At 34.7% G+C, this 12,796-nt stretch overlaps 1 protein-coding gene across 1 annotated transcript in view; it reads left to right on the top strand.

The window, feature by feature from the left end:
• Positions 1 to 4,001, top strand: part of LOC101501819 (proteasome activator subunit 4-like) — an 18,709-nt gene extending 14,708 nt beyond the window's left edge. The window contains 8 exon segments of the mRNA XM_012715817.3: positions 6 to 271; positions 370 to 465; positions 895 to 1,073; positions 1,518 to 1,599; positions 2,070 to 2,194; positions 2,674 to 2,766; positions 3,399 to 3,552; positions 3,671 to 4,001. Of these exon segments, the coding sequence (XP_012571271.1) occupies positions 6 to 271; positions 370 to 465; positions 895 to 1,073; positions 1,518 to 1,599; positions 2,070 to 2,194; positions 2,674 to 2,766; positions 3,399 to 3,552; positions 3,671 to 3,712 (1,037 nt within the window). The 3' untranslated portion in view covers positions 3,713 to 4,001.
• Positions 4,002 to 12,796: the final 8,795 nt, after the last annotated feature.

The raw sequence follows: 12,796 nt of genomic DNA, 5'->3' as shown, positions 1-12,796 counted from the left end.
TCTAGGGGTTACCCTTTCTGTATTGTGCTCTAACATTCGGCTATATCATTCAAGTCATCATGATAATGCGTGTGATGAAAGAAACAACAATGTTGATAATTTGATGAAAGACGAAAGCTGGGTTCAGTTTCTTACAGATAGAGCAGCTGAAGCAGTTGTGAACATTCAGATTGCTTCGCAATCAGATAAAGCTGTGAATCCGATTGAGACAAGTTCTCAAAATGGGCATTTAGATGGTGATTCACAGGATGATATGAAATGGATGGAAACGGTACTAATAGAAGATATATAGTTTTACGGGTTCAGCTTTGACTTATTATATAATTTACTTTTTTTTTACTAATTGTTTATTGTTCCAAACAAATGTAGCTACTCTACTTCATCATCTCGTCATTGAAGTCTGGGAGATCCTCTTATCTTCGGGATGTGATTGTGGGGCTTCTATATCCTGTGATTTCCTTGCAGGTTTGGGCTATAGATTTGACTGTATTCATAAGAATTTTAACTTCTTTACTTCTTGTTTGACTGTATTCTTAACTCTGATCTAATTCCTTTCCTTATTATGTCGTCTTGATTGTGTGTTTCCTTTTGACAAATTGTATCGTTTGTTGTGGATGATTTTGATTCTCGTACTGTCTTAAGCCTTCAAGTTTAGACACCTAATTATGTTATTGGTATTAAGATCCAGAGTTTCGGAAAAACACAATGAATTCTGATTTTCATAATCTTCCAGGAGTTAATTTAGGATGAGATATCTTGAATCGTTCTTTTAATAACCTTTGGAGAAGTTGTATTAAAAAAATTAGAAATGTTGTTATATTCATTTCCTTTTTTCTATCATCATTCAAGTGTATTGGTTGCCACACTTCTGAATAATTTGGTTTTCTTTTGAAGGAAACATCAAATAAGGATTTGTCAACTTTAGCCAAGGCAGCATTTGAATTACTAAAATGGATGATTGTTTGGGAACCTCACCTCCAGAAGGCCATAGATGTGATACTTTCTGCTGCCAATGATTCCAACTGGCGAACTAGGTCTGCGACATTGACATATCTGCGTACTTTCATGTACAGGTATGATGATTTGTGACTGTACTGTTTTGGCATATCAAACTTTAAATGGTTGGAGTCCTTATACACATCTTGCTTCATGTGGTAATATTTTCTTTTTAAGTCAACTGATTTAAATCCATGCTTTGAAATGTATGCAAATAATACTTTGGGTATGTTCGGGAGGGATGAATCTATATTTTGGGATAAATTTGAGATTTAAAAAAAAAAAGAAAGAATAACATAATAAATTATCATATAACAATTCAATCACACTTCATTCCATTTTTTGAAACATTTCATAGCTCCCTTAACTAAAAGAAAAATAAGCCCTTCCCTGCAAAAACCTCCATCCAAACATACCTTTAAAAATTGTTTTTTTATTTATAATCATTTTCTCGTAATTATCGTACTACTTTTGCCTGTTATAAATCAGATGAAAATAAAGGTCTGTTCCTTCTTTAACAGGCACACTTTCATTCTCTCAAGTTCAAAGAAACAAGAAATTTGGAGAACAGTTGAGAAGTTACTAGTAGACAACCAAGTTGAGGCAAGCTCTTTCTCTTTAAATGGAAACACAGAATGTTGTTTTTCTCCCTTTCTATATTTTTGAGTTTGGGTAATTTAGGATGAGATACCTGTACTTTATAGAAAATCCTAAGCTTGTTGAAAAGGTTTCACCTGAATCGGTCGTACTTGTCTATTAGCCTGGCATCTCTTTCCAATTTGAAGAACTAGGCTGTAAATGGTGCAAGATCATAAACCAAATAGAGCTTGTTTGACTTACCTGTGGAAAAAAGTATGTTTACATGAAAATTTTAGATTCTGGTGGTTGTTCCTCGTTTCGACAAATCTATTTCTATATCAACATACATTTTAGGGGAACCATCTGACCTTTTCCTGTGTTGCTTTTCTGTGGTGACATCTATTGTTGATGGTTGCTATTTATATTTAATCTGATATGATTCTGATTACTGCATTTAAATAATCTCATTGTGGAAGACTTAATCTTTGGTCTAGGTAAGAGAACATGCCGCAGCAGTTTTAGCAGGCTTAATGAAGGGTGGAGATGAAGATCTAGCTAAAGATTTCCGTGATAGAGCTTATGTAGAGGGAAATATTATACAAAAGAGAAGAAAATCGAGGTAATTTCTTTAAATGTAATATTGTACTAAAGATTCCATCAAGTTTCTGGAAGTTTAGTTATTATTTTGTAAAATTGTGGGCCTAAAAAATGCCTAAATGCTGGTTAATTTCTTTGAATGTATTATCGCCTTTATCCCTTGTCCATAGTCTTGTGAAGGTGTATCTATCGTTATAATATGGACCTTTATGAGAATGCTATTAACGCTATAGTTGAAATTTGATTTGTCTGCATGTAGAATGTAAGCTTAATTGTTGAACTCTAGAATATTTGCTATTAATAAGAAATGAAGTCATGGTGCACCCAGCGTGTCACAAAAATATATTATGCAATGTGTACGCATGAAAGCATTGTGTATACTGTATAGGGTGGGATTTGCAATCATATTATTATTTGTCAACTCTCTCTCTCTCTCAAATTTCTAGCTATAGCTATTAGCACATGTCACACTTGATAAAGTGTGCAAATTTTCAAATGCAGAAATGCAAGCTCTGGTTCAGCTGTAGCATCGATTCATGGTGCAGTACTAGCTTTGGTAGCTTCTGTATTATCAGCCCCATATGACATGCCCAGGTTTGTCCAGTAATATCCCTGGAAATGATTATGTATTGGTCTTGGTATGTTAGTAATGGCTATGTAAACTCAACTTGAGATAGTAAAAATGGTATGACAATAGGTCAATTATATTAAAAAATGAACTTCTTTATTGTTGATTTATTATGAAATCTCTACATATGCCATGTTCGTACTGCCATTGATTGACTACTATCTTCAACTAATGCATCACTTGCAAAATTAAGTTCGTCCATGAGTATTGAAGGAAAAATGTCAAAGTCAAACATCATTGACGCCTCTACACCATTAGGAGTATATATGATTTAAGTGGTAGTGCTCAGTCTATAATCTAATATACAAATATTCTTTTTCTAATTAAGGAAATGATGGTAATTAAATTTGACAAAAGATCAACTTAGTTGGGAGAAATCCAAAATATTTTCTTGAAATCACATCCACAAGCATGGGTGTTAAGTCAAAAAATAAAATAATCTCTAGGCTTTTGGGTGTTGAGCTCTATTATAGACTACAAGATTCACAGGCATAATTTTGTTTCTATTTTGGATATATCTGAAGGCATTGATTATGCATCTATTGATTTTTTTGACATTATATTTTCTGCCTTTATTTGACTGCTAAGCTACTTTCAGTTGGTTGCCTGAGCATGTTACGCTACTAGCTCGCTTTAGTGGTGAGCCATCCCCTGTGAAATCTACAGTTACGAAAGCTGTTGCAGAGTTTCGGCGGACCCATGCGGATACATGGAATGTTCAGAAAGAGCTATTCACAGAAGAGCAACTTGAGGTAGCTTTCTAAGGAATACAAACATATTTTGCCGTGATTTAGAAAAAAGTAGTTATTACTTCTCTGTTTGTTTCTTCTATATTTGTCCTAATGTTTATTTTTCCCCCCATATTCACAGATTCTGGCAGATACATCCTCTTCATCATCATATTTTGCTTGATCTAATAATCCAAAGATATTGTTAGGAGAGTACTGAGAAAATTGGTTAGGTCAAATAATGCTTTTCACTTGTTGTGTATTCATAATTTGTAAAAATAGCTCTTATTTACATTTTGTACCATCGATCATATTTGTAAAATTTTTATTCCTTAATGCAGTCTCACAAGTTGAGCTTCTAAGCTTCCTCTATTCTGTAATATTTCTTATACCATGGGATTGATTAAATAATCTGCTGGTAAATCCCACACGACACAGTCTAAGTTGAATATATTGGATAGATTTCTAAGTTCTTTTGTAGCCTCAGAATCATCCCCATTTTCCTCTTCGAATTTTTCATGAAACTGGCTTTGCTGATCCATGGCTGTGCATGTGCTTCCGGTACATAAGCTTTGGCTCCATGGTGATGCATCCCCTTTATTGCCGAAACATGACGGACTGAATTGCCGAAACATGTTTTATTTGACTTGCATACTAAACATATTTTTCTTTTGCCTATCAATCATAACACTTATGACTTATCTTGTGATAATGAAGGTGTTGATCCTTTCTCTTGTCCTACACAATTGCCTGATCATGAGCATTCCCATGATTCTCCTAATTTTGATATGCATTTTGAAATTCCTATTGCTATTTTAAATGATATTCCCAATGTTATGAATGAATCTGTTTTTGATACTGCCCCTCAATCTGTTGTATGTGCTTCTACTAGAGTAAAATGATCTCAATTACATATAAGATTATGAATGTAATATTATTCCTACCCCTTGATCTTTCAATAATACTATATCAAGTAATCCTCATTCCTTAAAGCAATTTTTATCTGATGCCAATATATCTGCTGCATATAAATCTTATAACAAAGTAATAATTTGATTTTTGGAAGCTTGCTATGGACCAAGAAATTCAGGCTCTTGAACTTAATAAAACTTGGGAATTCACTTATTTACCTGATGGTAAAGAACTTATTAGTTGTAAATGGGTTTTTAACACCAAACTCAACTTTGATGGTAGTATTGAAAGGCACAAGGCAAAAGACTTGTTGCTAAAGGATATACTCAATTGAAATGAGTAGATTATTTAGAAACATTTTCTCATGTAATTAAAATGACTACCGTTAGACTTATTTTGGCTATTGCTACTATTAAACAATGACATTTATATCAATTAGATGTCAACAATATTTTTTTACATGGGGATCTCCATGAGGAGGTCTACGTGCAACTTCCTCCTAGTTTTACCCCTTTGAAACCAAATTTGGTTTGTAAATTGACCAAGTCGATTTACGGTTTAAAACAAGCTAATCAAAATTAGAATCATAAACTAACTTATGCTCTTTTATCTTCGGGATATACTCAATCTGTTTATGATTATTCCTTGTTTGTTAAATCCCATAATGCTCATTTCACTTTTTTGTTGGTTATGTAGATGATATCGTTCTCAATGGAAATGATTCACAAGAAATACAATCTGTTAAGTCTTTTCTCCATTCTCAATTTAGAATCAAAGACTTGGGCTCTCTCAAATATTTCCTTGGGCTTGAGGTTGCTCAACCATCAAAGGACATTTCTCTTAATCAACACAAATATGTTTTGGAACTCTTGGATGATATAGGACTTCTCAATTGCAAACCGATTTCTACCTCCATGCTACCCAATATGAAGTTATCTAAGGATGATGGCAATCCTTTCATGACAACAGGCTTTATTGAATATTGATTGGTCGCTTGCTCTACTTAACCAACACTAGGCTTGTTCTTTACTTCCCTGTTCACAAGCTCAACCAATACGTTTGTTGAGACAAAATCTCTCTAAAGGTTTTAATGAGAAAAATTTGATTCAAATCTGGAAGATTGAAATATGAGAGAATGACCTCGTAAAGAGGATGAAGCTTCAAAATTGTAAAAATCTCATCCTCACTAAAACAAATGCTTTTTATTCATTAAGAAAAGACAAAGCAGTATGAATTAATAAAACATTTGATATAAAGAAGTCAGAAGGAAAAATGGATAGGTACGAGGTTGGATTGGAGGACGGTTCTATAAAGTCCGCATCATTCCCAAATGTTGAAAGCAACTCATCCTATCATGTGCAAATGCTAAAAGCAGACCTATATATCATTTTTGTATGATTGAAAACAATGTAGAGTCAATCTACAGAAAGACAACAACAAGCAAGCCAAAAATAAAAGCCTTCACATGTCTTGAAGAAAGGAATTATGAACCACATGCAAGAGGATGGAAGTACGATGTAACAAGAAGGTTCTATATTGTCAACATCATTCTCAAAAGTTGAAAATGACCTAACACTTCAACTTTTAGAAAGGTTGTAGCCCACAAAGTCAAAGATATAGCCTTACATGTCTTGAAGAATGAGAAAAGAAAATGACAACTCAAGATCAAGTTCCAAGGAGTTTGATCCTCCTGCTCGAGGATGGACTGAATCTGTCCAAGGACAGCTGGATGACAATTCTGTAAGTATGATAAAAGACCTTGGACTGTTTGGTTGAATCTCCAACGATCATAAAGAGCTTGTCCCATGGAAAAATCATCAGAAGACTTCTATAAAAGGCATGGAGCTCTTCATTATCAGATGCACAACAATATTGCATAAAAAGATCAAATATCTCAAAGCTATCAAGAGCAATATCCATCATCTCTTTATACTTTCTATGATCATACACTAAATCTTTGAAATATCTTTTGAGAAAGTGTTTAAGTAAAGAGAAACAATCTTATTTATATCACTTTGTAATTTCCACGTGAGTTACACTTGGAACTAGTTGGAACTTGTTAGAAACAAAATTGTAAGCTTGGTGAGGCTAAAGAATACACAAATTGTAATCATCCTCTGTGAGAGGTTAATTAATTTGATCATTAGTAAAATCTCATAAGTGTGTGTATCATTAGTAAAATCCTGGGTGAACCAGTATAAAGGTTGTGTGTGTCATTCTCTACATTTTCTCTTTCTTTTACTCAGCACAAATTTAAAAGTTTAAATAACCATCTTCGAGTTCGCGTCCTCTCAGAGGATAGCATTTCAAAACACGTGAAAAATATTTTTAAACAGTAAAATCCCTATTCAATCCTCCTTCTAGTGATATTTAGTTACATCAATTGGCATCAGAACAAGGTTCTCTAGAAAATTACATCTAACAGTGTAAGAGAAAAAGATCCAAAAAGAAAAAATGTCAAAAGCTAAGTATATTCCTGAAGGAGGATCATCCAGCCGACCTCCCTATTTTGATGACACATATTACTACCACTTGAAAGGTAAGACGCGATTATTTCTCATATCACAAGATAACAACATGTGGCCTGTGGTTGAAAATGGGAATCACGTCATCAGAACCAACAACACAGACGCAACCTCAGATGAGAAACCTCAAGCACAGTGGACGACAGATGAAAACACTACGGAACTCTGAGACACTCTAAGGATCCATCATGAAGGATCAAGTCACGTAAAAGAAGCGATGATTGACATGAGAGTGAGAGATTTTGAACTATTCGAAATGAAGGAGGAGGAAACCATTGATGAAATGTTCTCAAGGTTAACAATCATATTGAACAACTTGACATCCGTTGGAAAGGTATACTCCGTTCAAGAAAGCATAAGAAAAATCCTAAGGAGTATACCAAAAGAATAGAGGCCAATGGTGACTGCCATTACATAAGCAAAAGACTTGGCCGACATGAAATTAAAAGATTTAGTTGGAACTCTTAAGAGCTCATGAACCATTATTGCCGCCTGACAAACCAAGCAGAAAAGGAAAAATGATTGCTCTAAAAATAAGTCAAATAGAAAGTTCATCCTCTAAGAAGACTGAAGATGTCATGAAATAGGAAAGCTCAGAGTATCCTCTATCTGAGAAAGAGGATAAACTCGCTCTAATTTCTAGAAGAATTCAGAGGATGGTAAATCAAAGAGGACATGATAGAAGATCTCCTCAAAAAGAAAAAACTGACAAAAGTCAGATAACTTATTTTGGATGCAACAAGATGGGACATTACAAAATTGAGTGTCCTCTAAACAAAAGGAACTTAAGAAAATTTCCCTACCAAAACAAATCCATGATGATTACTTGGGATGACAGTGACGAGTCATCCTCTAAGCAAGAAAAGAAAGAAGAGGCCAACTTCTGTCTCATGGCAAAATCAGAAACTGAAAAGGTAACCATTTCAGAACTATGTCCTTCTTGTGAACAGTTAGAAATTGAATTTGAAAATCTTTTAAATGACTCAAACACTTTATCTCATAAATGTGGTTTTCTCAAAAATCAACTTTATGAAATAAAGAAACTCAATGAGGAACTTCAAGCTAAGAATGAAAAATATGAAAAAATCATTCTAGATTTGTACTGAAACATTTCAAAAGATAATGGGATCTCAATATGGAATCTTTGACAAAGCCGATATTGGATTTCAAAGTTCTCAAAAACAAAAATTATATGAAAATTTTTTCTTGCCAAAAAAACAAGAGAATAGGCCATAATGCACTTTTTGCAAAAAACTTGGGCATAATTTCAAAAACTGTCATGCTAAGAAGAAAGCTGACAACGTAAAGAAAAAATGTTCATTCTGTAGTAAACATGGGCACCACGATTCTATTTGTTATCACAAAATTAAAATCCTCACAAGAGTAAAAACTAACCAACAAGGACCCAAATGTACGAGGTTGGATTGGAGGACGGTTCTATAAAGTCCACATCATTCCCAAATGTTGAAAGCAACCCATCCTATCATGTGCAAATGCTAAAAGCAGACCTATATATGATTTTTGTATGATTGAAAACAATGTAGAGTCAATCAACAGAAAGACAACAACAAGCAAGCCAAAAATAAAAGCCTTCACATGTCTTGAAGAAAGGAATTATGAACCACATGCAAGAGGATGGAACTACGATGTAACAGGAATGTTCTATATTGTCAACATCATTCTCAAAAGTTGAAAATGACCTAACACTTCAACTTTTAGAAAGGTTGTAGCCCACAAAGTCAAAGATATAGCCTTACATGTCTTGAAGAATGAGAAAAGAAAAGGACAACTCAAGATCAAGTTCCAAGGAGTTTGATCCTCCTGCTCGAGGATGGACTGAATCTGTCCAAGGACAGCTGGATGACAATTCTGTAAGTATGATAAAAGACCTTGGACTGTTTGGTTGAATCTCCAACGATCATAAAGAGCTTGTCCCATGGAAAAATCATCAGAAGACTTCTATAAAAGGCATGGAGCTCTTCATTATCAGATGCACAACAATATTGCATAAAAAGATCAAATATCTCAAAGCTATCAAGAGCAATATCCATCATCTCTTTATACTTTCTATGATCATACACTAAATCTTTGAAATATCTTTTGAGAAAGTGTTTAAGTAAAGAGAAACAACCTTATTTATATCACTTTGTAATTTCCACGTGAGTTACCCTTGGAACTTGTTAGAAACAAGATTGTAAGCTTGGTGAGGCTAAAGAATACACAAATTGTAATCATCCTCTGTGAGAGGTTAATCAGTTTGATCATTAGTAAAATCTCACAAGTGTGTGTATCATTAGTAAAATCCTGGGTGAACCAGTATAAAAGTTGTGTGTGTCATTCTCTACACTTTCTCTTTCTTTTACTCAACACAAATTTAAAAGTTTAAATAACCATCTTTGAGTTCGCGTCCTCTCAAAGGATAACATTTCGAAACACGTGAAAAATATTTTTAAACAGTAAAATCCCTATTCAATCCTCCTTCTAGTGATATTTAGTTATATCAATTGGCATCAGAGCAAGGTTCTCTAGAAAATTACATCTAGCAGTGTAAGAGAAAAAGATCCAAAAAGAAAAAATGTCAAAAGCTAAGTATATTCCTGAAGGAGGATCATCCAACCGACCTCCCTATTTTGATGGCACAAATTACTACCACTTGAAAGGTAAGATGAGACTATTTCTCATATCACAAGATAACAACATGTGGTATGTGGTTGAAAATGGGAATCACGTCATCAGAACCAACAACACAGGCGCAACCTCAGATGAGAAACCTCAAGCACAATGGACGACAGATGAAAACGCTACGGAACTCTGAGACACTCTAAGGATCCATGATGAAGGATCAAGTCATGTAAAAGAAGCGATGATTGACATGAGAGTAAGAGACTTTGAACTATTCAAAATGAAGGAGGAGGAAACCATTGATGAAATGTTCTCAAGGTTAACAATCATATTAAACAACTTGAGATCTGTTGGAAAGGTATACTCCGTTTAAGAAAGCATAAGAAAAATCCTAAGGAGTTTACCAAAAGAATAGAGGCCAATGGTGACTGCCATTACTGAAGCAAGAGACTTGGCCGACATGAAATTAAAAGATTTAGTTGGAACTCTAAGAGCTCATGAACCTGATGTAGCTAAATATCCCTAGAAGGGGGGGTTGAATAGGGATTTTGCTGTTAAAAATTATTTTAAGTGTTTTTAAAAACTATCCTCTCGCTGAGGATGGCTAGCTCGAGGATGGGATTTTTAAATCGTTAGATCTAAGCTGAGCAAAAAAATAGGAGCAGAATATGAGGGACACACACACAATTTTATACTGGTTCATCCAAATATGGCTACGTCCAGTCCTCACACCCTTGTGAGATTTCACTAACTTTCAAACAGATCAATCCTCAACCCGAGGATGATTACAAACTGTGTATTATCAAGCTTCACCAAGCTTACAATCAATTTCCAAATATTTCCAAGCTTCACTCACTAGGAAATTACAAAGTAGAATGAGAGTGATTGATACTTAATACTTTCTCAAAGGATATACAAAGATATAGTGTAGGATCAAACAAAGTAATAAGGGAGGATGTGATTTGCTTCTTGAAAGCTTTAAGATGCTTGATCTTTTTATGTAAGTGTGTTGTGTATTTTCCAATGGAGAGCTTGTATGCATTTTATAGAGATCCAAGCCCTTGATGACCGTTGGAGCTCATTTTCAAAGGATCCAAGGTTTTCATCATAATTATAGAACTGCCACTCAACTTGTTAGGCTTGGGCAGATCCCATCCTCACGCAGCACATGCTTTGATCTTGACATGTCCTTGCTTTTTCTCTTTAATCAGAGTGCAAAGCTGTTTCTGAGCTGTATTTTTCGAAGACTTTAAGGTCTAGGTTGGCTTCAACTTTTGAGGTGATGTTGACAAGAGAGAAAAAGCCACCCTATGACATAGGACTGTCATACTCAGTCCGAGGATCAGATCTGGCAGCAACATGTGATCTTCCATTTTTGGCTTGTTTCAAGTTGCCTTTTGTTAACTTGACTTCTTTATGAATTAAATCGTGCAAGCCGATTAAATGTTCAGACTTTGACCTTTGCACATGCTTGATAGGTTGCTTTCACTTTTGCAGGCCTATCCTCTGCCTATTCTGCCATCCTCTACATACTAGATCTAGCCATGTTCATCTTTTTCTTTTGACCTTTTGACTCTTAATTTTAAATGCTTTTTTTATTCATGTCTGAAATTGTTATGCATTTGAATAAACACATTTGTTCTGGTGAGAGATCAGATTGTCCAAATCTGGAGTTTTTCAAATTGCAGCCCATCCTCACGTTTGCAGCAATTTCCATCCTCACGAGGGTTTTCCACCCTCAGGCCAAAATCACATTTTCTTTCTTTTTGCCTTAATGATTAATAACCTATTATCTTAAATGAATACACTCAAGAACACATGTTAGTTATTAACCACAATCATAATCTCTTAAGTAATTTTGTTATCATTAAAATCATTTGAGAGATTTTGTCTTAACAATCTCCCCCTTTTTGATGATGACAAAATTCTTTAGATTACGATTTTAAATAAGAGAAAGATAAAATATTTATGCTCCCCCTCAATTATATGTGTAATAATTTTTAAAACTAAAAATCATTACTCCCCCTAAATGTATGCCAAAGTGTTGAAATAACATGATTTTATAATCTCTTAAGTAATTTTGTTATCATTAAAATCATTTGAGAGATTTTGTCTCAACAATCTCCCCCTTTTTGATGATGACAAAATTCTTTAGATTATGATTTTAAATAAGACAAAGATAAAATGTTTATGCTCCCCCTCAATTATATGTGTAATAATTTTTAAAATTAAAAATCATTACTCCCCCTAAATGTATGCCAAAGTGTTGAGATAACATGAATTTAACCAAACATATGACATCATGATAATTAGATAATAATTTAAAGATTTGTTCAACAAAGCATAAACATGGGTTCATAAGCAACACAACAATTCAACTTAACACCACAATAATTAAACAGTTTTAACAGCATGAACCAAAAAAAAAAACATAATCACTAAACAGAAAACATGATCATAAAAACATAATCATTCTCCCCCTGAATTTGGCAGCAGCAAAAAGAAATAACAACATATTTAATCTGAGGAGGCTGGTTCATCTGATGAGGATGAGGGAGATGGAACATCAGAGGTTGGCTGGGCTGGTAGCTCAGGAGGATGATCTCCAGGAGCAATAGTAGGAACCAAGTGTTTGGTAACCCATTCAAGAATGAGCCCAAACTGAACCAAAGAGTTCTGAAAATGAGTGAAGCGCTGAAGAATTTTCTTCTGGTCTTTCCTAATTAATTTGAGGAGTTTCATCTGCTTCTTGTTGTCCCCAATCCTTGTGCTAGGAACTGAGCCTTTAGGCTGATCATTTACACTGGAACTCTTATTCTGAGAGCTCCCAGCCTTGTCCTTTGACTGGTTATGAGTTGTGGCAGTAAAGAAGGAGTCAAGGGAACTGAACACACCTGTAACCTCAGGGAGTGGTTGAGCAGTTTTTTCAAAGTTTGCAGCAGGAGAAATTTGTTGCGAAAAATCTGGTGGAGGGATTACATCTTCATCCACTGGCACAGTGGGAGGAGAACCCATAGGCACATCCGTAGGAGATGGAGGATAAGATAAATTCAGATCAAAGTATAACTCCTCACCATCTTCCATATGTTGAGGAGAAGTTGATTTTGAGGCATCCTCAGGGATAGGATCGGCTTCACGAATGGGAGTCAGTTTGTGGATTGGTGTAGACTGAGTTGTTGTGGGGACAGGTGAGGCAGGAGAAGGAGTAG

Source organism: Cicer arietinum, chromosome 5 (assembly GCF_000331145.2).
Source record: "Cicer arietinum cultivar CDC Frontier isolate Library 1 chromosome 5, Cicar.CDCFrontier_v2.0, whole genome shotgun sequence".
In the NCBI taxonomy this organism is placed as follows: domain Eukaryota; kingdom Viridiplantae; phylum Streptophyta; class Magnoliopsida; order Fabales; family Fabaceae; genus Cicer; species Cicer arietinum.
Note: the sequence above shows the minus strand (reverse complement) of the source record. Positions and strands in the feature narration are given on the sequence as shown.